General features: G+C 47.3%; 2 protein-coding genes across 4 annotated transcripts; one reads left to right on the top strand and one right to left on the bottom strand.

Annotated features, from left to right (window-relative positions):
• Nucleotides 1–9,806: 9,806 nt before the first annotated feature.
• LOC100194222 (KH domain-containing protein) lies at nt 9,807–14,401 on the top strand. 2 transcript variants are annotated; one of them, NM_001349855.1, is made up of 7 exons: nt 9,807–10,104; nt 10,541–10,626; nt 11,990–12,138; nt 12,857–12,961; nt 13,039–13,155; nt 13,608–13,751; nt 13,851–14,399. In NM_001349855.1, exons 1-7 carry the CDS (start codon nt 9,995–9,997, stop codon nt 13,998–14,000), a joined length of 861 nt encoding a protein of 286 aa, NP_001336784.1. In that variant the 5' UTR covers nt 9,807–9,994; the 3' UTR covers nt 14,001–14,399. The 2 variants fall into 2 exon arrangements, with proteins under 2 accessions (NP_001336784.1, XP_023157931.1); XM_023302163.2 differs by lacking the exon at nt 9,807–10,104 and adding an exon at nt 10,133–10,415 and having other exon boundaries at nt 13,851–14,401.
• Nucleotides 14,402–15,760: 1,359 nt separating this feature from the next.
• On the bottom strand, nt 15,761–25,660 carry LOC103654004 (enhancer of mRNA-decapping protein 4-like). Of its 2 annotated transcripts, none has more exons than XM_008680827.3 (13): nt 24,813–25,660; nt 23,891–23,940; nt 23,556–23,712; nt 23,260–23,478; nt 22,435–22,563; nt 21,343–21,916; nt 20,372–21,267; nt 17,714–18,073; nt 17,525–17,644; nt 17,164–17,334; nt 16,874–17,032; nt 16,525–16,650; nt 15,761–16,423 (listed from the first exon to the last, which is right to left on the bottom strand). In XM_008680827.3, exons 1-13 carry the CDS (start codon nt 25,536–25,538, stop codon nt 16,115–16,117), a joined length of 3,996 nt encoding a protein of 1,331 aa, XP_008679049.1. In that variant the 5' UTR covers nt 25,539–25,660; the 3' UTR covers nt 15,761–16,114. The 2 variants fall into 2 exon arrangements, with proteins under 2 accessions (XP_008679049.1, NP_001338070.1); NM_001351141.1 differs by having other exon boundaries at nt 16,022–16,423; nt 20,372–21,192; nt 24,813–25,611.
• Nucleotides 25,661–26,024: the final 364 nt, after the last annotated feature.

Here is a 26,024-nt window from a genome sequence, read left to right as displayed (position 1 = left end):
CTTTTACACCTGTATAATCTATATACTTGGGTAAACTAGTTAGTCCAATTTATTTGTGTTGGGCAATTCAACCACCAAAATTATTTAGGAACTAGGTGTAAGCCTAATTCCCTTTCACCGTGGCTCGGCTCGGCGTTGTCCTCAGACTCCAGACCACCGAGTTGAGTTCCTTCATCCATCGCTTGCCGAACTTGTTGAGGTCGTTGTAGATCCGAGGCTTGAGCCCTTGTAGAATCATGTCGTTGGCACGCTCTACTTGCCCATTTGACATGGGGTGAGCTACGGCGGCCCAGTCCACCCGGATGTGGTGATCCTCGCAGAAGTCTAGGAACTTTCTACCGGTGAACTGGGTGCCGTTGTCGGTGATGATGGAGTTTGGGACCCCGAAGCTATGGATGATGTTGGTGAAGAACGCCACAGCCTGTTCGGACCTGATGCTGTTTAGGGGTCGGACCTCGATCCACTTGGAGAATTTGTCGATGGCGACCAACAGGTGCGTGTAGCCCCCGGGTGCCTTCTGCAAGGGGCCAACGAGATCCAGACCCCACACAGCGAAAGGCCAGGTGATGGGTATCGTCTGCAGAGCCTAAGCGGGCAGGTGGGTCTGCCTTGCGTAGAACTGACACCCTTCGCAGGTGCGGACAATTCTAGTGACGTCGGCCATCGCCGTTGGCCAGTAGAAGCCTTGTCGGAAAGCATTCCAGACGAGGGCTCGAGGTGCTGCGTGATGGCCGCAAGCCCCCGAGTGTATCTCTCGAAGGAGTTCCTGACCTTCGGTGATGGAGATGCATTGCTGGAGGATGCCTGAGGGGCTGCGGTGGTAGAGCTCCTTCCCATCTCCCAGCAAGACGAACGACTTGGCGCGCCGCGCCAACCGCCGAGCTTCGGCTCGGTCGAGGGGTAGCTCTCCTCGGTGGAGATATTGCAGGTACGGGGTCTGCCAGTTTTGATCAGGTGTGACCCCGCTTTGCTCCCCCTCGACGCGCAGTGTCTCGCCCTCGGGGGCCGAGGGTACCTCGGGCCGAGCCGAGGGTGCCTCGGGCTGTGCCGAGGGTACCTCGGGCTGGGCCGAGGGTGCCTCAGGCTCGGGCATGTCATTGATCTTGACGGAGGGTTGATGCAGATCCCGGGAGAAGACGTCCGGGGGAACCGTTGTTCGCCCCGAGGCTATTTTAGCCAGCTCATCCGCAGTCTCGTTGTAGCGCCGGGCGATGTGGTTGAGCTCGAGCTCGTAGAACTTGTCTTCCAGGCGCCGAACCTCATCGCAGTAGGCCTCCATCTTCGGGTCGCGGTAGTGGGAGTTCTTCATGACTTGGTCGATGACGAGCTACGAGTCACCGCGAGCGTCGAGGCGTCAGACCCCTAGCTCGATGGCGATCCGCAACCCGTTGACCAGAGCCTCATACTCGACCACATTGTTGGACGCCGGGAAATGGAGGCGTAGCACATAGCGCAGGTGCTTCCCGAGGGGCGAGATGAAGAGTAGGCTTGCGCCGGCTCCTGTCTTCATCAGCGACCCGTCGAAGAACATGGTCCAGAGTTCCGGTTGGATCAGAGCTGTCGGTAGCTGAGTGTCGACCCATTCAGCCACGAAGTCCGCCAAGACCTGGGACTTGATGGCCTTTCCGAGGGGCGAACGAGATCGTCTCGCCCATGATTTCCACCGCCCACTTTGCAATCCTACCCGAGGCCTCCCGGCACTGGATGATCTCCCCCAGGGGGAAGGATGACACCACAGTTACCGGATGAGACTCGAAGTAGTGTCGCAACTTCCGCCGTGTCAGGATTACCGCAAACAGCAGCTTCTGAACTTGTGGGTAGCGGATCTTGGTTTCGGACAGTACCTCGCTGACGAAGTAGACTGGCCTCTGAACGGGCAATGTATGCCCCTCTTCTTGCCTCTCGACCACAATCACGGCGCTAACCACCTGAGTGGTCGCGGCGACGTAGACCAAGAGGGCTTCTCCAGCAGCTGGGGGCACCAAGATAGGCGCCTTCGTGAGGAGCGCCTTCAGGTTCCCGAGGGCTTCCTCGGCCTCCGGGGTCCAATTGAAGCACTCGACCTTCCTTAAGAGGCGGTACAGAGGTAGACCTCTTTCGCCGAGGCGTGAGATGAAGCGGCTCAGAGCCGCGAGACATCCCATGACCCTCTGTACGCCTTTCAAGTCCTTGATGGGCCCCATGCTGGTGATGGCTGCGATCTTCTCCAGGTTGGCTTCGATGCCCCGCTCGGAGACGATGAACCCCAAGAGCATGCCTCGGGGCACCCCGAAGACACACTTTTCGGGGTTGAGCTTGACGCCTTTCGCCTTGAGACATCGGAATGTCACTTCAAGGTCGGAAAGGAGGTCGGAGGCTTTCCTCGTCTTGACTACGATGTCATCGACGTAGGCCTCGACCGTGCGGCCAATGTGTTCGCCGAACACATGGTTCATGCACCGCTGGTACGTCGCACCCGCATTCCTCAAACCGAACGGCATGGTGACATAGCAGTACATGCCGAAGGGTGTGATGAAAGAAGTTGCGAGCTGGTCGGACTCTTTCATCCTGATTTGGTGATACCCTGAGTAGGCATCGAGGAAAGACAGGGTTTCGCACCCAGCAGTGGAATCCACGATTTGATCGATGCGAGGCAGAGGGTAGGGAACCTTCGGACATGCCTTGTTTAGACCAGTGTAGTCTACACACATCCGCCATTTCCCCCCTTTCTTTCTCACAAGCACAGGGTTGGCAAGCCATTCGGGATGGAATACCTCTTTGATGAACCCTGCCGCCATTAGCTTGTGGATCTCCTCGCCTATGGCTCTGCGCTTCTCCTCGTCGAGTCGGCGCAGAGGCTGCTTGACGGGTCGGGCTCCGGCTCGAATGTCCAGCGAGTGCTCGGCGACATCCCTCGGTATGCCGGGCATGTCCGAGGGACTCCACGCGAAGACGTCGGCGTTCGCGCGGAGAAAGTCAACGAGCACTGCTTCCTATTTGGGATCGAGCCTGGAGCCGATCCGGATCTGCTTGGAGGCGTCGCCGCTAGGGTCGAGGGGGACGGCCTTAACCGTCTCCACTGGCTCGAAGTTGTCGGCATGACGTTTCACGTCTGGCACCTCCTTAGAGAGGCCCTCCAGGTCGGCGATGAGGGCCTCGGACTCGGCGAGGGCCTCGGCGTACTCCACGCACTCCACGCCACATTCGAACGCGTGTTTGTACGTGGGGTCGACGGTGATCACCCCGTTGGGGCCCGACATCTTGAGCTTCAGGTAGGTGTAGTTGGGGACGGCCATGAACTTCGCGTAGCATGGTCTTCCCAGCACCGCGTGGTAGGTTCCTCGGAACCCGACCACCTCGAACGTCAGGGTCTCCCTTCGGAAGTTGGAGGGTGTTCCGAAGCAGACGGGAAGGTCGAGTTGTCCGAGGGGCTGGACGCGCTTCCCGGGAATGATCCCATGGAAGGGCGCAGCGCCTGCCCGGACGGAGGACAGATCGACACGCAGGAGCCCGAGGGTCTCGGCGTAGATGATGTTGAGGCTGCTGCCTCCGTCCATGAGGACCTTGGTGAGCCTGACGTCGCCGATGACGGGGTCGACGACGAGCGGGTATTTCCCCGGGCTCGGCACATGGTCGGGGTGGTCGGCTTGGTCGAAGGTGATGGGCTTGTCGGACCAGTCTAGGTAGACTGGCGCCGCCACCTTCACCGAGCAGACCTCCCGGCGCTCTTGCTTGCGGTGCTGAGACGAGGCCTTCGCCGCTTGCCCACCGTAGATCATGAAGCAGTCGCGGACCTCGGGGAACTCTCCTGCCTGGTGATCTTCCTTCTTGTCGTTGTCGCAGGCCCTGCCACCCTCCGCGGGTGGCCTGGCCCTGTGGAAGTGGCGCCGAAGCATGACGCACTCCTCAAGGGTGTGCTTGACGGGCCCCTGGTGATAGGGGCACGGCTCCTTGAGCATCTTGTCGAAGAGGTTGGCACCTCCGGGGGGCTTCCGAGGGTTTTTGTACTCGGCGGCGTCGCGTTTCGCTTGCGACTTCTTCTTGCCCTTCTTCTTGGCGCCGCGCTGAGTTGACGCCTCGGGGGCATCCTCCGATGGGCGGCCCTGGGGCTGCTTGTCCTTTCGGAAGATAGCCTCGACCGCCTCCTGGCCGGAGGCGAACTTGGTGGCGATGTCCATCAGCTCGCTTGCCCTAGTGGGGGTCTTGCAACCCAGCTTGCTCACCAGGTCGCGGCAGGTGGTGCCAGCGAGGAACGCGCCGATGACATCTGAGTCGGTGATGTTGGGTAGCTCGGTGCGCTGCTTCGAGAATCGCCGGATGTAGTCCCAGAGAGACTCTCCCGGCTGCTGCTGGCAGCTTCGGAGGTCCCAGGAATTCCCGGGGCGCACGTACGTGCCCTGGAAATTGCCGGCGAAAGCTTGGACTAGGTCGTCCCAGTTGGAGATCTGCCCCGGAGGCAGGTGCTCCAACCAGGCGCGGGCGGTGTCGGAAAGAAACAGGGGGAGGTTGCGGATGATGAGGTTGTCATCGTCCGTTCCACCCAGCTGGCAGGCCAGACGGTAGTCCGCGAGCCACAGTCCCGGTCTCGTCTCCCCCGAGTACTTTGTGATAGTAGTCGGGGGTCGGAACCGGATCGGGAACGGCGCCCGTCGTATGGCCCGGCTGAAGGCCTGCGGACCGGGTGGCTCGGGCGAGGGACTCCGATCCTCCCCGCTGTCGTAGCGTCCCCCACGCCTGGGGTGGTAGCCTCGGCGCACCCTCTCATCGAGGTGGGCTCGACGGTCGCGGTGATGGTGCTCGTTGCCGAGGCGACCCGGGGCCGCAGGCGCTGTGTTGCGCGTGCGCCCGGTGTAGACCGAGGCTTCCCGCATGAATCGGGAAGTCGCGACATGAGGTTCCGAGGGGTACCCCTGCCTTCGGGAGGCGGAGCTCTCGGCCCGTCGGACCGCGACGCCTTCCAGGAGATTCTTGAGCTCTCCCTGGATTCGCCGCCCCTCGGTGGTTGATGGCTCTGGCATCGCGCGGAGGAGCATTGCTGCTGCGGCCAGGTTCTGGCCGACCCCACTAGATGCGGGTGGTGGCCTGACCCTGACGTCGTCGGTGATGCGGTGCTGGAAGCCCTGGGGTAGATGACGTATTTCTCCGGTCGGAGGTTGGCCCGCCCATGCCTGCCCGACGTCCCGGCGGATCGGCTCAAGCGCTCCTGCTCCCTCGTCGAGCCTGGCCTGCACCCCGCGGATTTGCTCGAGCTGTGGATCATGGCCCCCCGCCTGAACGGGGACCACAACTAGCTCCCGTGGGATGTCAATGCGAGGCACCGGCCTAGGGAGATCACCGTCCTCCGGCATGCCGAGATGGTTGCCTTCGGAGGAACCCCCTAGATCGACGTGGAAGCATTCGCGACTTGGGCCGTAGTCCTTGTCGCCGAGGCTACGGCTACCGTCGGAACAGTCGGAAAGGCAGTAGTCGCATGCGGTCATGAAGTCCCGCATGACACTGGGGTTGCCAAGTCCAGAGAAATCCCAACAGAAGCTGGGCTCGTCGTCTTCCTCGGACCCAGAGGGCCCGTAGGTCGAGACGTCCGTCAGCCGGTCCCAAGGTGACCGCATACGAAACCCCAGAGGGTTTGGACTCGCCTCTACGAGAGCGCCCGCCAAAGCAAAGTCGCTAGGCGGGTTGAGGCTGAATCCAAATGATGTGGGATGGGAATCGATTGGTACCTCTTGGTCGACGGGTGGTGATGAAGTCACGTTATGGACTGACTGCACCGTCGTCTCAGGTACGAGGGTGACATCCAGCAAGCCTTTCGCGAGCGCGCTGGCGTCGTCCGTTTGCTCGGAGTTGGCGTGTCGCGGGGAGACGGCGCTCGCCTTCGTCTCAAACGCGAGGTCGATGCCCGACGCGCCCCCCGTTGGGGTGCTGGGGCCATCGACTCGCTCGACAGCCGACGAGGCGCTGCCTCCCGCTTGGCCTTGGTTGCCCCGCCTTCCCCTCCATCGGCGGGTAAGAGGGCGGGATGAGCTCAAAGGTTGTTCTTCCACCACGCGGGGAAGACGTCGTCGATTCCGCGCGCCGGCGGGCGGGTTGTCGGCCGCCGTTACCGCTGTCGCCCGGCGGTGGAATGAGTATCATGTCGTAGCTGCCGTCGAGGGACATGAACTCAAGACTCCCGAAACAGAGCACCGTCCCGGGTTGTAGAGGTTGCTGAAGACTGCCCATCTGGAGCTTGACGGGAAGCTGTTCGTCAACACGCAGCAGGCCCCTACCTGGCGCGCCAACTGTCGGCGTTTCGAGACCGGGGGGGTCCCTAAGCCGACGAGTGAATGTCGCCGCGTGCCCTAGCCCAGATGGGTCGAGCGCGAGGCCGAGCGCGAAGGGGGGAAAGCGAGACGGCCGGAGACCGGCGTGAGAGAGGTGGGAATCTCGCGGCCTTCGTGTTCGTCCCGCGCCCAGGTCGGATGCGCTTGCAGTAGGGGGTTACAAGCGTCCACGCGGGAGAGGGAGCGAGCGGCCTCACGCGAGCGCCTGTCTCGTCCTCGTCCCCGCGCGGCCAACCCTCTCTAAGAGGGCCCTGGTCCTTCCTTTTATAGGCGTAAGGAGAGGATCCAGGTGTACAATGGGGGGTATAGCAGAGTGCTACGTGTTGTTGTGGCAGCCGGAGAGATTTTGGCACCCAGATGGTGTGATGTCGTGGCCGTCGGAGGAGCGATGGAGCTTGGCGGAGGGACAGCTGTCGGAGCTGTCGAGTCCTTGCTGACGTCCTCTTGCTTCCGTAAGGGGGCTGAGAGCCGCCGTCGTCACAGAGTATGCGGGGCGCCATCATTGCCTATCTGGCGGAGCGAGCCAGATGGGACGCCGGTCTTGTCCCCCGTGGCCCGAGTCAGCTCGGGGTAGGGTGATGATGGCGCCTCCTGTCGACGTGGCTGGTCTGTGCCCTAGGTTGGGCGATGTGGAAGCTCCTCCGAAGCCGAGGTCGAGTCTGTCTTCCGTGGCCGAGGTCGAGTCTGAGCCCCTGGGTCGGGCGAGGCGGAGACCGTTGGCTGAGGCCAGGGCGTAGTCCGAGCCCTGGGGTCGGGCGAAGCGGAGTTCGTTGTCTTCTGGGGCTGAGCCCGAGTCCGAGCCCTGGGTTGGGCGGAGCGGAGTTCGCCGTCTTCCGGAACTTAGCCCGAGTCCAAGCCCTGGGTCGGGCGGAGCGGAGTTCGCCGTCTTCCGGGACTTAGCCCGAGTCCGAGCCCTGGGTCGGGCGGAGCGGAGTTCGCCGTCTTCCGGGACTTAGCCCGAGTCCGAGCCCTGGGTCGGGCGAAGCGGAGCTTTCTATGGTGCTTTCGGTCGGGCCTGACTGCCTATCAGCCTCACTCTGTCAAGTGGCACCGCAGTCGGAGCGGCGCAGGCGGCGCTATCCTTCTGTCAGGCCGGTCAGTGGAGCGGCGAAGTGACGGCGGTCACTTCGGCTCTGCCGGCTGGGGGGGCACGTCAGGATAAAGGTGTCAGGCCACCTTTGCATTAAATGCTCCTGCAATTTGGTCGGTCGGTGCGGCGATTTGATCAGGGTTGCTTCTTGGCGAAGACAGGGCCTCGGGCGAGCCGGAAATATATTTGCCGCTGAAGGGGGGCCTCGGGCGAGACGGAAATCCTCCGGGGTCGGCTGCCCTTGTCCGAGGCTAGGCTCAGGCGAGGCGTGATCGAGTCCCTCGAATGGACTGATCCCTGACTTAATCGCACCCATCAGGCCTTTGCAGCTTTATGCTGATGGGGGTTACCAGCTGAGAATTAGGAGCCTTGAGGGTATCCCTAATTATGGTCCCTGACAAATACTTATATAGATTTTAAAAAATAGCTTCAGCCAAAAGAGAGCATATGTTTTTTGACCGCTCACATGGAGCACAGTGACAGTGAAAATTGATTTCAGTGGGCCGTTACCTCATATTAGTCTAATACTCGTGTTAACGCTATGACTCCGAAAAGAGGAGAGAGAGGGGCTGACGGCAACGACGCGAGAGAGGGGACGACGGTGAGGGGACGGCGGTGGGGAAGGGAGGGGACGACGACGGCGCGAGCGAGGTGGAGGAGGAGCAGGGTCAGAGGAGAGGCAATGGTCTGTGAAGGATGATCTAAATAACATTAGCGCTATTTGTTTTAGTTTTTTCTATTTTATGACCACCAAAAGTTGTTGCAGACTGCCAAATGTGCATCTTTTTGTTGGATAAATATGGGCTTGACCCATTTTAATACTTATTCAATAATGAATTAATTGCAAAGGTCCACATTAATACTACAATGCATAAATTGATTAATACCGTGTTAGAAGTTCACAAAACAATCAATCAATTTAAATATGTGGACTGTTGATGCATCTATTGAGGAGTTGATAATAGATGAAGGGTCTGTCATACGTGCGCCACCGTCGCGCGTGTCGTGGTCATGGTAAATCGGACCTTCGGTTCGAATATTTCACGCGATTGTACATTTTGACTTATATAGAATCCATCTGTTACATGTCTTCACATTGGTAGCGGTCGTCATTTTATAGTCTGACTGTTCTCCTTCCTCCTGAGTGCTATATGAATGGTGCTTCTTGTCTATCTTCTTACGCAAACGCGTACATCTTCTTGCATCGACTTCGTACGGCTATATCGGACAAACACACGAGATAACTAATGTGAATGGAGCCATTGGTGCCTTGAGTATCGGTCCCTCCACCGGGCACATTATGTTCTTCATATTTGTGCATGTTTTATAGTTGTTTGCTGCTTATGCGAGTAATTATACACATATGCACATACATGTCATCACATATATCGCACTGTTCTGAATTAAATTAAAGCTGAAAATGCCTAAATTTCTAACACTTTTTAGCTCGTTTCTATGAGAATCACTTTTGTAAAAAATGCACAAAATCAATGTGAACACTAAATCGGCTGAGTCGTTGCAATAGTAGGAAACCATCGCTTTATACATCCTAAACCATATGAACTCTTTTATCTTTCTCCACACGTAATCTCTACAATACTCAAATTATCTATACAGACAAATTTCGCCACAGTCAGATTCTCAGAAAAGTTTCTCAGAAAAAAAACTGAACCAAACATGACCTGTAACCATTGAATTTGGGTGATTAAGAGAGAGCAGAGTTATCCAGCAAGCGAACTGAACCATTGGTTTTTAGAATGTGTTATGTGTGAGTGCAATTTATTTGGTGGATTTAGTAGAGGTTATAGGGTGGGAGTGATTTGGTTGGATGAGTCTTAGAAAGTTTAAACGGGTAAATTATATAGTGATATAGATATAAGTTGTGAAAACTATTCAAGCCTTAGTTGGTCGTTACCCTCACAGATGGATCCTGAGAAACTGTCTAAGCTCTTGCTAGTCCAACATAGTAGCACCATGCTATTTTAAAAAGAATGAGCGGCCAAGTAAGTTATAAAAAAGAGTGTCAAACTCTTTAGTTAAGATAAAATATAATATTATTCTTTTGTCAATATACGTGCATTATACTGCTGCTCTACTATATTTTCTATTTTTATTTATTATATTTTAGTTTAAAAATGAACTTAACAAATGTTCGAGAAGATAGTGCCACGTCATGTACCGTATGTTGCTAATCGGACGGCACGCAGACCGCGCCCCCTCGTGTGAATCTGATGATCTGTCAGATTCCCCACCTTCCTCGGCTCCTCGCGGCTCGCGAGACTCGCGGCTACCAACCAGTACCACCACCGGGAGACCGGGCACCGCTCGCAACCTCCGTCCACGCCACGGCTACTATTCACTTCACTTGTTACCGCGCGCGGCGCGCCTACCACTACTCTCTACTCATCACTCCCCAGCGGGCGGCCACGCGCACGCACCCATAAAAGTCCTCGCTCCACCCCCTCCAACTCCCGTCCCCTCTCCCTCCCTCCTTCCCCGCCGCCGCCGCCGCCATCCACCAGGTCAGCTCCAGCGGACGACGTCTCAACAGTCTCGCGCCACTGAGATCTCGCCGAGGGAGGGAGAGCAGCAGGCAGCAGCAGACATGTCGTCGGGGCGGTACATGGCGTACTCGCCCTCGCCGTCGACCACCCCGCACTCCCCCCGCATCCACGGCCTCCGCACCCCCTCTGCCGCCGTCGCCGAGCAGGAGAAGTAAGCCGTCGCACTTCGCTTCGCCCACGTCTCCCGCTCCCCTGCTTCGTGTCTGCTCCGATCGGTTGCGCCCTGGACGAGCGGGTTGGGGCCTGGTTCGTGCGTTCTGGAGAGCATCCAAGTTTCCACGGTTTGAATCTAGCGTAGCATGCCGAGGTTTAAGGCCTTTTGGCATCGGATCTGCTTCGCCTCTGCGAGATCTCCGGATTTTGATCAAAGTTGCTTCTCGTCGAAGTTTCGCTGGATTTCCTCTGGATTAAACAAGCGAGTCACGTGGCTCAGTTCGTGATCACGTTATGATCCTTTCATATGTACGCCCTGGGATTTTGTGGGGAATTTTCTGGATTTTCATGCTACCATGTTTTTGCTTAAAAAATTATCTTTGCATGACTGTTCACACGTGATGAATGGTGACCATGTTCCGATCCTTCTGTAGGTACCTTTCCGAACTGCTCGCGGAGAGGCACAAGCTTACCCCGTTCATCCCAGTGATCCCACATAGTGTACGGTTGCTGAATCAAGGTGAGATATGGTGCCGTCATAGCTGGATGCACTGATACTGCTGCCACGCGTTCAGAATATTCTGTTATGATGTTGTTTACTTGTTGGTGTTCGTGATGAGCTAGACTTACAGCAAAATCAATTATTATTTCTCGCCGTTTCTTTGTGGAACTATCGAATATGAATCCAACTCCCCCTCCTCACAAACAAAAAACAGAGAGAAAAGAAATCGATATTTTATTTGAGTCCCCGGCACCATTGGTCTAAGTCATCCAACAGATTGCCTTGTTATAGATTGACCCAATGGCAAATGTCTTGTAAATTGTAATCCTGCCATTTTGCTATTGTTTCAAAGTATTGGTTTCATAACACATATTTGAAGATTCTTCTTGATTTCTATCTACTCCTGGGATATTTAGCATTAATTTAGAGACTTGCATTTCTCCGCTGTTGCCATAAATTCCTCAAGAGGGTTCTGGCAAGTGCACTGAGTACCAGTTCTCTAGAGGCATGTGCCCATCTGATCACTCTACTACAACAATGAAATCTTACCATAGTGTCATTGAATTCCCTTCCCAGAACGACATAGCAGTGAATATTGCTGGAAAATGACCAATGGTTAATTCTTAGAATTGCGGTTTCCTTTGTAACACGAGAGTGTGCATGGCTCACAGTTTGGGGTGGCTGGGTGATAAGAGATCAAGATGGTTAAAAAAATTGAGCGATCATTGTTGTGCTTACAGTGACAAACAACATGCGCGATTCTGAGTATTTAAGATCTACATCAAGTTAGAGCTTGGTGAGAGAGATAAGATGGTTCATGTGTTTTGAATTAATAGATAGAAGCACCCTTTATTTCTGTTCACATGGATATAATAAATAGCTAGGCGATCTGCAGAGACTGAGCCAAAGAAAGTGATTCTCCTCTTTTGGTGTACATGGATGACACAAATTGTTGTAATCGTGTAAAAAAACTTATTTTTGCATTGTTTCATTCAGGTGTTAAGTTATATTGTGTACCTGCTTGTTTTGTTTTTGATGAGTTTTTTTTATCATACTATAAGTTTTTCTTTTACAGCTTCTTTTGGTGTTGGCGGATTGCCATAGTAGTTACTTGATATATTTGCATATATTCTGAACCTAAATATTTTAGATAAGAGAAAACTTGACTCTGTTCTGACTGCACAAGCTATCTACTTTTAAGGTGGAAATTTTCTTCCAAATCAATGTCTTGACATTAACAACATGAGGTTATCTATGCATTTACTACTCACTAATTCTGACTGCCTTTAGTAATAACTAATGCTAACTGCATTTACTAATCACGAATTCTAACAGCTAACTTTTTCTACATCTTGTGCTTGTAATTGCAATGTTGGAGCAGAAATTTTTCGTGTTTCCACACTATTGGAGAACGCGTCTCTTTTAAATCAAAGTGGCCTTGAACATGGTAGTCCACTAACAACGGGAGGATTATATTCAAACGGAGCAGCTACTGACATGAATGGGTGGCCATCAGCATTTCAATCAGAAGTATGGATACTGACTATTTGACATGACTTACTTACTCTTCATGCCTAATTTAACATCTTGAAAGCTTAGGTCAGGTTTTCTCTAACTGATTTTTACTCAACTGTAAATGCTTACATTCTTCATACTTCCTGGTCCCTATGCTAACTCGCTAACTATAAATTATAATACAATCCCTTTCAGGCAGTAGGTTCCAAAATACCATTAAATTCTTTTGTGTTCCATGTGTCGTAGTTTGGATAACATGCTAACACTAATTTTCACTAATTTGGCTCCATGTGTCGAAAGTTTGACAATTCTAATCAGTTGCCATCCTACATCAGAATCTGGCAATCTGCTGACTGATCTAACCAGATTGCTTCCTGTTTTATGTTTCAGCAACAGTAGTTCTTATTGAAATCATATTGGATATAGAATGACTTGAACTATGCCTGATCGTGAACATATTGTTCTTAATTTTTGTACGTTAGCTTAACAGCAGAAGTAAGATAAATCCCACGTGCACAGGAATAGCTGGATGTGTCGTCGACACTCTTTTCAGCATAATCCTATACTTACTCAGATCCATCAAATTGTATGCATTGCACAATGGTTTTTACTTTGGCTTGAATTCTGTTGGTTTTCACTTGCTATCTTAGCTACTCACTTTGCTCCATTTCCAACAGTAGTAGTCAGAAAAGGGGTTCTAAACTTATAATATGATCAACTTGTGGCCATGCAGAGTTCTCCAGCTTATAGCTGGCTTGGAGGATCTCAAGGCAGCTCCTCTGGACTCATTGTCAAGAAAACAATGAAGGTCGATATCCCAGTAGACAAATATCCAACAGTAAGTGTGCTATTTCACAAATTGGTATACTCTTTAATTGCTGCATCATCATCTTCTGTTTATGTCTATTCTCCTAGTACAATTTTGTTGGCCGCATCCTTGGTCCAAGAGGAAATTCCTTGAAGCGGGTGGAGGCAAATACGGATTGCCGCGTGCTAATAAGAGGTCGTGGCAGCATCAAAGATCCAGCACGGGTAAACATTCAGATTAGTGCCTCTTAATCTTATGGACTTGGTAGTTAGATGTACTCAGAAATTTGAAGAATTGGAGATTATGTATTAAATATTTTCCCCGAAGGATCTTGATGTATGAAATATGAACTATGGACCTATGGACATTCAAAGCAAGATCAACCCTGATACCCTCTGGCTAGGAAAATATGGATGTTTTATAGTTTGTTCCTGCACGTTTCTTTTTTCAAAATGTTTTCTGTTATGTACCTTTCACTTTGTGTCTTGGTATGAAAGCCCACACTGGCTATCTGGTGATTATTTAAAAAAACACTTTCTTTCTGGAACTTGCCAGAGAGGGGCCATCCATCCTTTAGATGGCATAGCTACCTTTATGCATGTGTACATCTAGTGGGTTTTCTGTTTACTTTGTGCTATCTATGGGATTGGGGTTCACATACACTATTGTTTTTCAGGAGGAAATGATGCGAGGGAAGCCAGGATATGAGCATCTGAATGAACCTCTCCATATATTGGTTGAGGCAGAGCTACCTGTTGACATCATTGATGCTCGGCTGATGCAAGCCCGCGAGATCCTTCAAGATCTGCTAAAGCCTGTGGTATGCCATCAACACCATTACCCTCTTAAAACCCTTACTTGCTTGCTTTTAGTCCACCTTGAAGAACCGAAACCTGAACGGTTGTCTTCTACTTTGTAGGATGAATCCCAGGACTTCTTCAAGAAGCAGCAGCTCCGGGAGCTCGCGATGCTTAATGGCACCCTGCGTGAGGAAGGGATGCAGAGGTTCGGTTCAGCGTCCCCTTTCCACAACAGCCTTGGAATGAAGAGAGCCAAGACAAGGGGGTGATGAAGAAAGTCGCAAGCATCATGAAGGGAGAACTTAAATCATCATCTATTCTGAGGCCAATCCTGTGTACGAATGGGGGGTTGCCTTGCTGGCTACTGGCCCAATACGGTCTCGCGCCACCAGCATCGCGGCGCGGGCGGCCGTGCACGATAAAACATATATCTGGAGTTGTGTCTACTGGGGGAGTTGAGTTTGGTTATGCGCCATGGGTTGTTACGCTATATATTGGGCTGTGCAGGCTTTTGTAGCAATGTGGTTTGTGTAAATGCTCATTTGGAGCGTTTGGAAGCTCTCGGCTTGTATTTCTTTCTTATCGAGATAGTATTCAAGGACGCTGTTTGGGATTTGAAGCAATGCTCTAAACTGCGACAAGCATGGAGGCTTGATCTGTTTCATTCGAATCTCTTGTTTGACACTATCAATAACCAGTGCATACAAGTAGTGAACTGGCGTCTTAAGTTGCATCTTCAATTCGGATTCTGCTTTGTTGATGCAGGATAATCTAAATTAATGCATGTAATGCACTTGAAATTAATATATCTTCTTTTTCCAAAAAAAAAGAATGTTGTGAATCACTGCTAGCTGTTTACGGCTAGTTAAGCTACCAACAGCTGCTCTCGTTTCTAATAATAACTAAATAAGCTTTAACGTCTATAGGCTACACTATTGATAGAGTACAGTTTAAAATAGTAGATGAGAATAAGTAAAAATTCGTACAGTTAGAAAATGTACTGTATGTCGCAAAGAAATATCAAATGTTCATACAAGACGATGTCGGGAATAATATTTATGTTTATATTTTATCTTTTCTATAAAATTTTAAAACTATATGTTGACTATGACATACATATATAATATAGGCTAATGTCGACGTTAATATGACAAGATTGTATAAAGCCTGCGTTGGATATAAAATAAAATTTCTAGCTATTCAGGCCTCTTCTACATCTATCGAGTTAGAAATATCTTTGGATTAAAATTTCTAGCTATTCAGGTCTCTTCTACATCTATCGCGTTAGAGAACACCGGAGCATAAGGGATATTCAATTTACTCAGGATCGGAGCGACATATTTGAATTAGGATTTTTAGCTATTTACCTCTGTATGGTTCAGCTGTAGATTTCTAAGAATTTGATTCTAGCTGAACGATGAGAAAACTATTGTGAGCTAATAGTTATGAAAATGCTAAACAACTGTCAACTATAAATTAAAGAGTATAATAGTTTGGTAATATGAATGACAGGAATTTAAAAAATCTAGGGTAGAAAGTAATTCTAAATTAAATTAGAGACATGTTTGAAAAGTGAGGAGTAGTTTGAGAGTGATGGAAAACAACTTTTTTTCTCCTTTAATACAAAACGAAGACTAGATTTTTTTTTCCGCCCTCATCATTTTTTGGCTCCCGCTCTCTAATACAAAACAGAGTCTAGACTCATCTCCCATCATGGAGCAGGAGCAGTTTAGTTTTTTTATTGTTTGGTTGTGCAAGAGTAATCCGGAGCGGAACTGCAAGAGCTCAACCGAATACACCCTTAGTCTCCTCTACATTTATGAAGATAGTTAAAAGAAGCCAAACAAAATAATAAATAAACATACCCATAGCAACTTTCACGCAGTGGGCCCCTAACTAACTCATGTTCGAATACCTAGATGTTGCCTCAAGTACGTTGTAGGCATCTGGTGGTCCTGGGTTCCTGGCTCATTGGATTCCAATTCCACATCATCACATAATGTCAAATCAACCGTCATCGAGTACTCGATTAGAATAACACCAATTTTGCAGTTGCCACCAGAAACAATGTCCACATGGGACTTCAAAATTTTGTGTGGACCAACCAACACCAAGCAGCTGCTGTTGGTTCCAAACTGTCCGAGCTACAAGTTATGACTGAAATACAAGACCCATTGATCATACGACAAATGAACATGACCTAGAAAATTAGAGGATGCCCAATTACTACAAATATTTTAATTTCAAAGGCAAAATTTACACTAGAGAGTAACCTCCACCCTCTTCCAAGTATACTCTCGTGGGTTGTGTTCTATTTGCCATTCAAAATTTCTCTATACAAGATATCAAATAGGCCATACTTCCCACAGTTGCATAGCTGCAATCACTTGTAGCTAAGCAGAACCGAGTTAATTACATGCATGATCACACGGATACTGGTGCCATCTGATGCGGTCGTGGTGGGGAGTGTCCGTTGGTGGGCCAATTGGCTGTAGACTTGCTCAAAGATTGGTCGCACATGCACCGCGATGATCTGGTCTGCTGGGTTGATTGCCATGGCAACATCTGTCATCCATTGAACCTTCCGTGATGTCTCATTGTGAATGTCAATTGCTAGCTGCTGCAATAAGGCCAGAAGGACCCCCTGGTTAAGAGGTACTGGAACCATTGCACATAGTGCCCGCAAATCAACCTGTACAAGGGGATGTAAGCATCACAAAGCCAAAACAAGATTGTTCTAATATGGAAAAGTAGGGTCGATCTTAGCTGATCAATTTGGTGGAAGGAAGATACCTGGGAGCACAGCCACGACACTATGGAAACATCACTCCTTTGAAGAGCCATTGTAAATGCTTCGTCAAACTTGCGTTCAGATATCAGTCTGCTCAGCTCTCTCATCGGATCTAACGGAGCCTCAACCTATCAAAAACGGAAGACAGATTAATGTCTAGATGCATGCTTGTTATTTTATTCTTTATATTCTAAAAACTCCACATAAAATAATTAGAACTGTCATTAACACAACCAATAAACATGTAACAGATATGAGAATAAATACATAGAAAAGAGCAGATATCACAAGAATGAAATGAAATAAACAAATTCTGATCAGCATTGAAGACGAAAAATTGTCTGCATGCACCTCTTGGGGACCACCCATAGGACCATTAATGGGCTGCAAAGCACTGGTATTATGTGCCTTGGCATTCCCAGAAGTAACAAGTGCCAATAGCTTGCGATTGCCATCAAGTAACTCCGATGAAAAACTCTGGGTGATTGATGAAGCAGAATTGATGGTTTCCTGGGAGTAAGTGAAATAAACAAAATACAGAAATCATTACTTAGCAGATGGCTGGAAAGAAATGAGCATCCATCAATTGAAGTTCTTGTTATTTAACATACAAGTATATCAAAAATAGGGCTTGAACTTACTTTTAGAGTTAGCGCTAACGGAGTATGTGCAGCCTCAACTTGCTGCTGAATAGCATTGGAGTGCTCAGACATTCCCTTTTGAAATGCACCATCTACTTGCTCAAACATTGTCTTGCATGCTTGCTCAAATGCTGGAACAAGCAATGATTCAAAGCTAGTACGCAAAGCATCCTGCATGTGTCCATTTAAAACCAATCATCAGACATAGCATAGCTAAAACAAAGGGACCAAAATATAGCATCTCTGAAAATCTGAAGCAAACTGCAAATATATTAATGTCTGGCAAACAGATAAAGCACGCCATGTTAAATGGGTAATAATCTGCTGATTTTACAACATCTATATAAAGGAAGATTGATACCTGAAGAGCCTGTCTTCCAGATGTATGGAACTGCATTTGGATTTGCTTGGCAAGCGTAGCTTCAAGTTTTCCAGTAATAGACTTCTCCAGCTGATTGCACACCTTGTCACCCACCCCTTTCTAAAAACAATAATCAATTAGGAAGCATGATCAAATTAAACATAATAAACACAGAAGGAATTAGCTAACCTGAACTGAATCAGAAACAACAGAGGTTATGGACTTCTCAACAACAGGTGTAATTGCGCGAGCAACAACAGGCCCGAGTGAAGAAATTTCTTTCTTAAGTGACTTCTCCAGATTAGAAGGTAAGTCCTTATTTATTGAGCTTGTAATGAGAGTACACAGTTGCTGCATTCGCTCTCTATCAGCCTTTTCACGCTTAGTGTTTTCCTCCTGGAGACGAACCCAAAACGCATCAATATTAGCCTTGAATGATTTCTCTACAGTGCGCCCTAATAATGTCTCAAGTCTTTTGCCCTCCTTTGCGATGGACACAGGAACCACAGTACTCAGCTGCTTTTCCATGTCCTTCTGGTGATCCAAGAGCTGAAATACATACAAGCACAGTAAATAATGATTAAAAAAATACTCAATACTCACGGAGTCGAAAGGTCACGGGTTCGAGGCAGCCTCTCTGCATTTGTGAGGTAGTGCTTGCCTCGTTTATCCCTTCCCCAGACCCCACTCGTGAGAGCCCTCAGCACTGGGTCTGCCCACTCATGAGTCATGATACTATCTCATTGTAACACTTAGGGCTTGTTTGGAATCAAAGGTAATGGAGTGGATTGAGGGGGCTAGAATCCTCTACTACTTAATTTTGAATAGTGAGAGATTATAGCCCCCTCAATCCCCTCCATTACCCTTTGTTCCAAACAAGCCCTTAGTGTAACAGAAAACCATATAGTTAAATCCAGCCCTGTGCTCTGGTAACACTAAGGGCTTGTTCGGTTAGCTCCCAATCCACATGGATTGAGTGGGATTGTGTGGGTTTAAATCCCAACTAAGTCAAACCCTTTCTTAATTTTTTCCAATCCAATCCAATCCATGGGTAACGGGATTAACCGAACAAGGCCTAAGGAGGTGTTTGGTATGAGGAATCACTCCATCCAAAATGAGGTGGTGCACCATAGGTCTATTCCACAAATTTGGTGGGATGACCTTATTCATCATATTAGTACTAACTAAATAACTATGAGAAATGAGGTGGTGATGGATCAACTCATTTCACTCCACAAACCAAACAAAAAAAGTGAGGAGTGAGAAGATGATGAACTAGCTCATTCCTCAAACCAAACACCCTATAAGTGTAGCATGTCAAATTTAACTGAGCAGAAACAAGTAGAATTCATCTTTCTTCCTAAAAAGAAAAGTCTCTTTGCTAGTTTTGCAAAGAATCAATTTGAAATGTTGAACATAATGACCCAAATCCAGCGGAGGGTTTCAAGATTGGCTTATGGATAGCGTGACCCAAAACTAGTTCGTAGAATACCATGCAACTGAATTAAAGTAAAAGAAAGTATCTGCTGTTTTTTCAGTGAAATTCAGTTTTGCGATGTGCTAATTTATCTGAAATCAACTTTTTCTCAATGCATGACACCAGAACCAAGATGACAACAGCCAGGTGTAAATAGATCTCGTTTCTGATGGTAACATGCAGTAAAAACATGGCCAGAATAAAAAAGAACAGAGAAAAAAACTCCAAGGGCTAGTTTGGGAACTCCATTTTTCCAAGGATTTCTATTTTCACAATGAAAAATGAACTATTTTCCCTTGGGAAAATGAGGTTCCCAAACTAGCCCTAATAGCGGGGATTGAGAAACTAGATTTATCTAGTTTACATTCATTTCGAACTTAATTGGGTTTGCACAGGGTTATCCCTTCTCATGTAAATAAACTAAACCAGGGAACCTGACAATCTCCACTTTCAGTATAATGCTAAAAAAATTAGCCAGCACTTCTAGAACTTGGGCATTAAAATTTGAAAGAAAATGACTTGTCGTTTGTTTGGTACTATCTCTGTCCACAAACGAATGCAATTCCAGATGCATTCTTGGTTGAAGTGCCTAAAGTTTGACCAAATATATAAGTAAACATGTATGTTTGTGACACCAAATAAGTATATTATGTATTTAATGACAATCTAATTAGATTTATTTGATATAATAAATATTTGCGTTTTTTATATATAGGTAGTCAAACTAAAGATACTTTAACAGGTACTGTACCAGAATTGCATTCTTTTCTGGACGAAGGGAGTACATAAAGTCAGTAAGATGTTATAAGGTATTGTCTAAAGCTAAAAAATACTCAAACCGTACAATAGTACAGAATGTCCTGGGTCGTTTTTAGAATTTATATGATGAGTACCAGTAAGTCATTGCTCTAGTAGAAGACTGTTCACATGTATTTATAAAGCATTAAGAAAATTTATCCCTATAATGACATGTACTTGCAACCAGTACTAATGCTAGAATAGAGAGAGAAAGAGGAGGATTGACTATAGTCTAAGATTAACTTCAAGTAGTGGCACTGCAAGCCTATAAAAAATTAGGGCTGCATGAGTATGAACATTATTTATTTCTTCGAATTAAAAATGACTGATGTATAACCTCCCAGATTCCCAGCTCAAAAGATGAAATTACAGTAAAATTAGGGCCTGTTCGCTGCAGCTTGTTGAACTAAAAAATGTACAAGATACCTGCTGTGGCTGCAAGCTGCAGCGAACAATGTTGCACTAAAATGTTTAACAATTTCTGTAAAATAAAACAGATAAAACTGTAACAAATGTCAAATGGAAAATCCGATAATATTTGTGCTTCACTCAGGGTGATACAAAGTTCATACCTGTTGCAGCATTCCTTGTGTGGCAGCATCTTCTGGGAAGGAGCTGACAGGTAGGTATGTAGAGCTCAAAGGCTCATGTGGCTCAGTTGAATTGAAAGCACTCACAGGAGGAGATGGCTGACCAGATGTTTGAGGGTGCAAAACTTTCTCTTTTGTAAACAAAGATGGTTGCTCCCTGGAAGCAGAGTAATCAATTTTCTCAGGCATTTCCACAAACTTCTTCAGAACATTTTCATCAGTGCCACAAGTCTGATCTGATGCTGGTCGATCAGATGATGACTGTGATTCTTCCACACTGTGCTTATCAGTTGTAACTGAGCGCTTAGTGATCATTTCAACAGTTTGCTCCATGGAAGTTTTCGCCATGTTCTCACAAACAATCTGAGTTTCCTTGACTGCTTCAAGTCCCAAGTTTTGATCTGGTTTACTCTCATCAATATGCTTTGGTTCCACTTCTGCAACCCAAGAACTTCCGCTGGAAACATCTCGATTTTCCCCACCAGATTCAGAAACATCATTGTTTTCAGCAGATGAGAGAGTACCCGATATTATTTCAGATGGAGTAACCAAGCGTGTAGCATTCCCTCCAACTTGAAACACCATATGGGGATTTGGAAGCATTGGAACATTACTTTGACCATCTCTTGGCTCATCTTTTCCTAAGATATCCTTTCTAATGGGCATCGGGGTATCTTGTCTTTTCAGAGCATCACGCTCCATGTTTCTGTTTGTCGTATTCGTATAGTTAAAAGCTGATTGCTCTATATCACGAGTTCCAGGTGCTGGTCCTGATCCAGGAACCTCAATCTTAGGTGCAAGAGCTGTAAATGGAAGAGGCATGGAACTATCACCTTCTGAGTATGCAAGCGGTGGAGCTGATGGTTTCAGATCAAGCTCTGCAGATGAATCACAAGAAATAACTAGTTCTGAATTAACTGAAAGAGTTAAATAAGAAAATGCAACTGCATTACCTGCAGACTGGTCAACATTTGGTTGTTTACTCAAAGCAGTGACAGAGTAAGAGTCTGTGCAACTAGTTCCTATAGATGGCTCTGTTCCTGCCATTTCCAGAGCTGCCTCATAAACACGGGAAATAGCAGGATCTCTACCAAACCCAGTACTATCAGCTGTAGGAGGCGAACAGAGTGATAACTCTAGACCATATTGCTGAATGGCCATAGTTTGAACACAATAGACTTGAACAACTTGTTCACCATCAGGTTGGCTTTCGTGTGTTCCAGTTAGGCTTAAAATAGGCATTGCAACTGTGAAATCAGCTATATAGTCTAATCGAGTAGAGGCAGGATCTGGGCCATACTCAACATGCACGGCATAAATAGAATTCTTTTTAGCATTCGCAAGCAAAATCAGGCTAGCTTGATGCAGCACTGCAACCTGGTTGAAAAATGCCTCTTCAACTCTAGGTTCCAGAGAGCTAACAAGTTCCAAAGTCTGAGTGCACTTCCAAGTCTCAGAATCACTTGGCAACAACCAGCCATCTTCATTAGTAGAAGCCCAAATTTTAACTTCTCGGTTAACAGGACCCTGCAGCATCAATAAAAGGTGAAACCAATGGTAAAGATATCTAATGAAAGCACATAAAAGGCTTTTTTTCTCATGAAATATAAGAGCATAATTCAACAATGCCATGTCTTTACTAAAAGGAACACCAGGGATAAGCATTTTTCTCCAATGTATCAAGCATTTCATAGGTTACCCAATGCTAGGCTATCTTAGGTTCATAGTAACTGTACCAAGTTAGTACCCCCATTGAGTTTTTTTAATGTAATATGACACTGCTGCAAGGCCTTTAAACTGAAACAAGAACTATGAGTTGGCCTTTGTTTGACGGGTGTAGTATGAATTGGATGTAATAATGTAGTACAGGGGCACTCATTATTTGGCAGTAGGAGATTCAAGCTGCTGAATCAATAGTTTGGCTGACCACAGTTTGCCAGTGAAAATTTTCAAAATCAGAAGCATAAGGAAATCACAATCTTAAAAGAACATGTGAGCATAACAAAAGATTGGTAAAGTTTAAACATATATATAAGAATATGTACCGCAGTTATTAGATTAATATGATTTGGTCGTTCAGGCGCTGTAAGAAAAGCAACTGAATAAACCGCTTGACCATCATGGGGCTTAAAAATAGATAATGGCACTTGCTTGCGATCATCCCAGATTTTAACCTGCAAAAGATGAATGAACATCACAAGGGGCCAGTAGAGATGCATGGCACTTCTCTAGATAATATTGTTTCTAACATGGAATTTTTTGGGCAGCTAAGACATAAGACTGTTGGTAGCTTGATTACAGGTTTTAAGCCAGCAGCTGGTATGGTTTCCCAGTGATTGCTACAGAAGCCTCGCTGCATGGGAGATTTTCTGGTATAACAAAGGCTACACATCTACGGACAGGTTTAAAAAAAATTGTCGTGCTTGTTATGCTTTCTTCCCAATACAATAGCTTTGCAATACATTGCAGATATACTCATATACAGAAAGCACAGGTACTGCTATCTGCCTTTTCGAGTGGACGTGAAGTTCCAAGGTACAAAAATGAATATATAAGAATAAGAATACAACAGCAATTCTATTATACTAATAATGTCTTGGAGTATATCTTAACATATGTGGTAGCACATACTGTTTAAGTGGCTAGTGTCTGGAAGATTCCTAAATCGTATGAAAGAGGGGTTATAGTCTAATAAGATTGAACCACAAAGATACATATTCACATTTGAGCTTTTAGAACAGATATACAGTGCCTAATGAATAGACTATTCATGTGATAAATTCTTTGAGTAAACTTAAGGTACCATTCAAATCAACAGAGTGCAGTTTTGCAAAATATTCAATGACAAAAGTAGTAAGCTTCGTACAAACCGTGCCATCCTTGGATCCGGAAGCCAGGCGGGTGCTCATCCATTGAGATATGGACAAATCAGTCACACCACCATCATGCTTACCAACTAAGCGGACACCATCAATAAGCTTTTCAAGATGACATTTTACAGGTCCTTCCACAGTAAAGTCTTTTCCTCTACCCACTTTAGTTGTGTCTATTCTTAAGACACAGTTCCCAATCCCAACAAAAAGAATCTCCTGCAGGATACAGGTTGAAGTCACTTTGTAGGTTGATGCGCAAAAAAAATATTGAGGGGTGTTATGTAAGGCTTTACTTGCTTATGTGAGTGCCAACATATCCTTGGATGGTAAGCTTCAGCTTCACCTACAATCTGGATGGCGATTTCAATCTTTCCAGTAATTTGTGGTTTGTTTTCCTCATCGGGCCCTTCATCTATCCTCCACACAAATATCCGCCCATCTACGCTCGCACTGTAGAAATCCGAAGCAAATTAGAACATGGAGACTGTAGTCTACTAAAAGTAATATGTATATACTAGAAGCAACAAGATAATTCCAAAATGCAATAGTAGATAACCAGATAATAGCCAGCAAACAGATCACTGGTTAGTGCAGTGGTAACTGAACACCCATCATTTTGTATTAGTACCTTGCCAAACGATGGACATCCTCAGCAAAGAAAGCCATGTCTGTCACCCTCTGCGGCAAACACAGAATGGCAACAGGATAGATCAAACAAATGCAGTCACGTGCTGAGTAAAATTAATGAATTCACAAGGGAAAACATGAGCACATAACCATGTTAAAAAACTAACAAAAATCAACATACAAAATCACTGATTTTACTTCAGTGCTTAGAATTGAACAACATGTCACACATCTCATCATCTGTGTTATTAAACCAATATTTATGTGGATGAGTTGTGTGCACGAGTAATTCACTGAGAAAATAATAACTACATATACAACTATTTTCTTCAAGCTCGCCTCACTAGATTAAAAACAATTGTGTATGTTGAACAAACTAAGTGTCCTCACAACACACATATACAACACTATTTCAGCTCTATTATACTAACACACAAGCAAACGGAAAAAATGAATCGAGCCTCCCTGTTAATCGGTTTGAAACGGTTAACTTATCAATCTCATAATGGAATCAAACAAGAAATGGACCCAAAAGGCCAAAACAGAAGTAACAATCTATAATATGAAGCCATATACGACACATGCAGTTGAGCATGGCACAAGAAACAAGATGTGCATCAATATGCTTAATTACAAACTGTGTGACTATCTCATGGCAACAGGTTCCTCTTCAAGATTTCACCACAACGCCATGCCACTTTTAACTCAGTCGGACTATGTACATAAGATGAAACTGTTGGCTGGTCATTAGTCTGAACATTTATACACAATACTAACCAACGACTATATCTATTAGGCCTAGTTTGGGTAATCTAGGAATGAGAGGGATTGGAGTGGATTGAGATGTATTGTAGGAGTTTTTGATCTATTTGAGATTTAAACACTCTTCAATCCAAGCGTATCCTTAACCTGCATGCGCATACCTGTGTGTGACCACGGAGGAGTGAACGGAGTGCGGTGTTGATGTTCAGCACACGGATGTTACCGAGCTTGAGGCCATACACGATGTACGTCCGGTTCACAGCGATCTGTCTGCCCAGCACGAGCCCGGGATCCGATGTGTACTTGGTAATCGGTGTTACCTCCAGCTGCGGTGGCTGCGCTTCCCCGGGCAGCCTCGAGTCAACATCGTGCACCGCTCGTTCCCCGGTGCCAAGTAACCGCCCCCTGGGCACCTTGCTGCTGGTGCTGCTCAGCATCCTGGCCGGCGGCGCGGATGGCATCGCTGGGAGCAACTGCAGTTGTGCGAATTCCGATGTGGGCGGGGGCATGGAGACGGCGGTCTCGAATTGTGTCGGCCCGGAGTTCCCGAGCAGCTGCATGAGGCGCGCGCCGGGGTTGGGGCCCGGGGCGACGGCGTTGGGGTTAGCGTTCGGGTTGGGGTTGAGGTTTGGGTTTGGCATGGGGAAGGAGACAACTGGGCGGGTCATGGCGTGGGGGTCCTGCGGGTAGTGGATGTAGGGTCCGCGGTGGAAGGGCGGGGTCACCGGAGGGTAGGAGTAGGGGCCGGATGGCGCCGGGCCTCCAGCGACGCCGGGGAAGATGGGGTTGGGGGTGGCGTTGGGCATGGGATTCGTTGGCCTGAAAAGCTTCCCGATCTCAAATGGTGTATTAGGATTAGGGTTAGGGTTTTCGCTCGGAGACGTCATGAGAAGCGGCCGGGAGAGGAAGGTGGCAATGGAGTAGATCTGAACTGGGGAAGAGAGGAAGACGAAGTGGACTGGAGGTGCCGTGGAAGGGGGTAAATTCAGTTGGAGTGGAGGTGCTTGTCATTTCGCGTTGCACCCTACCGTTATGGTCATTTTTTATTGGTTTTTTCACATACTATGCGCGATATCAAATTCGTATCTAAGATTTTAAATATACATAAATATTATGTATAAGTTAATATATAATACACAGTAAGTATAAAATGTTTGAAACGAAATTAAGAAAAAATAACACTTTTATACAATGTGATTGAGTTGTAAAATTTACCTGAATTTGTGTCATATCCAGCTACAGTCAGAACAACGATACCCAGTGGAATCAAGAGTTGTTGTTCTACCTATGGGGACAGATATCCCCGGGTCCACCGGAAGGGTAAAAAATCTCGCGAAAGACCCGTGGGCCCAATAATTCGCAAGGTCGTTCCT

The sequence above is a fragment of the Zea mays genome, chromosome 4 (assembly GCF_902167145.1).
Source record: "Zea mays cultivar B73 chromosome 4, Zm-B73-REFERENCE-NAM-5.0, whole genome shotgun sequence".
Lineage (NCBI taxonomy): Eukaryota > Viridiplantae > Streptophyta > Magnoliopsida > Poales > Poaceae > Zea > Zea mays.
Note: the sequence above shows the minus strand (reverse complement) of the source record. Positions and strands in the feature narration are given on the sequence as shown.

Coding starts and splice junctions, on each gene's coding strand:
- LOC100194222 (NM_001349855.1), top strand. CDS start 9,995: ATGTCGTCGGGGCGGTACATGGCGTACTCGCCCTCGCCGTCGACCACC. Junction 10,627..11,989: donor TGTACGGTTGCTGAATCAAG/GTGAGATATGGT, acceptor ATGTTGGAGCAG/AAATTTTTCGTGTTTCCACA. Junction 12,139..12,856: donor CATCAGCATTTCAATCAGAA/GTATGGATACTG, acceptor GTGGCCATGCAG/AGTTCTCCAGCTTATAGCTG.
- LOC103654004 (XM_008680827.3), bottom strand. CDS start 25,538: ATGACGTCTCCGAGCGAAAACCCTAACCCTAATCCTAATACACCATTT. Junction 21,917..22,434: donor ATATTAATCTAATAACTGCG/GTACATATTCTT, acceptor TTGATGCTGCAG/GGTCCTGTTAACCGAGAAGT. Junction 17,645..17,713: donor TTGTTTCTGATTCAGTTCAG/GTTAGCTAATTC, acceptor TATTGTTTTTAG/AAAGGGGTGGGTGACAAGGT.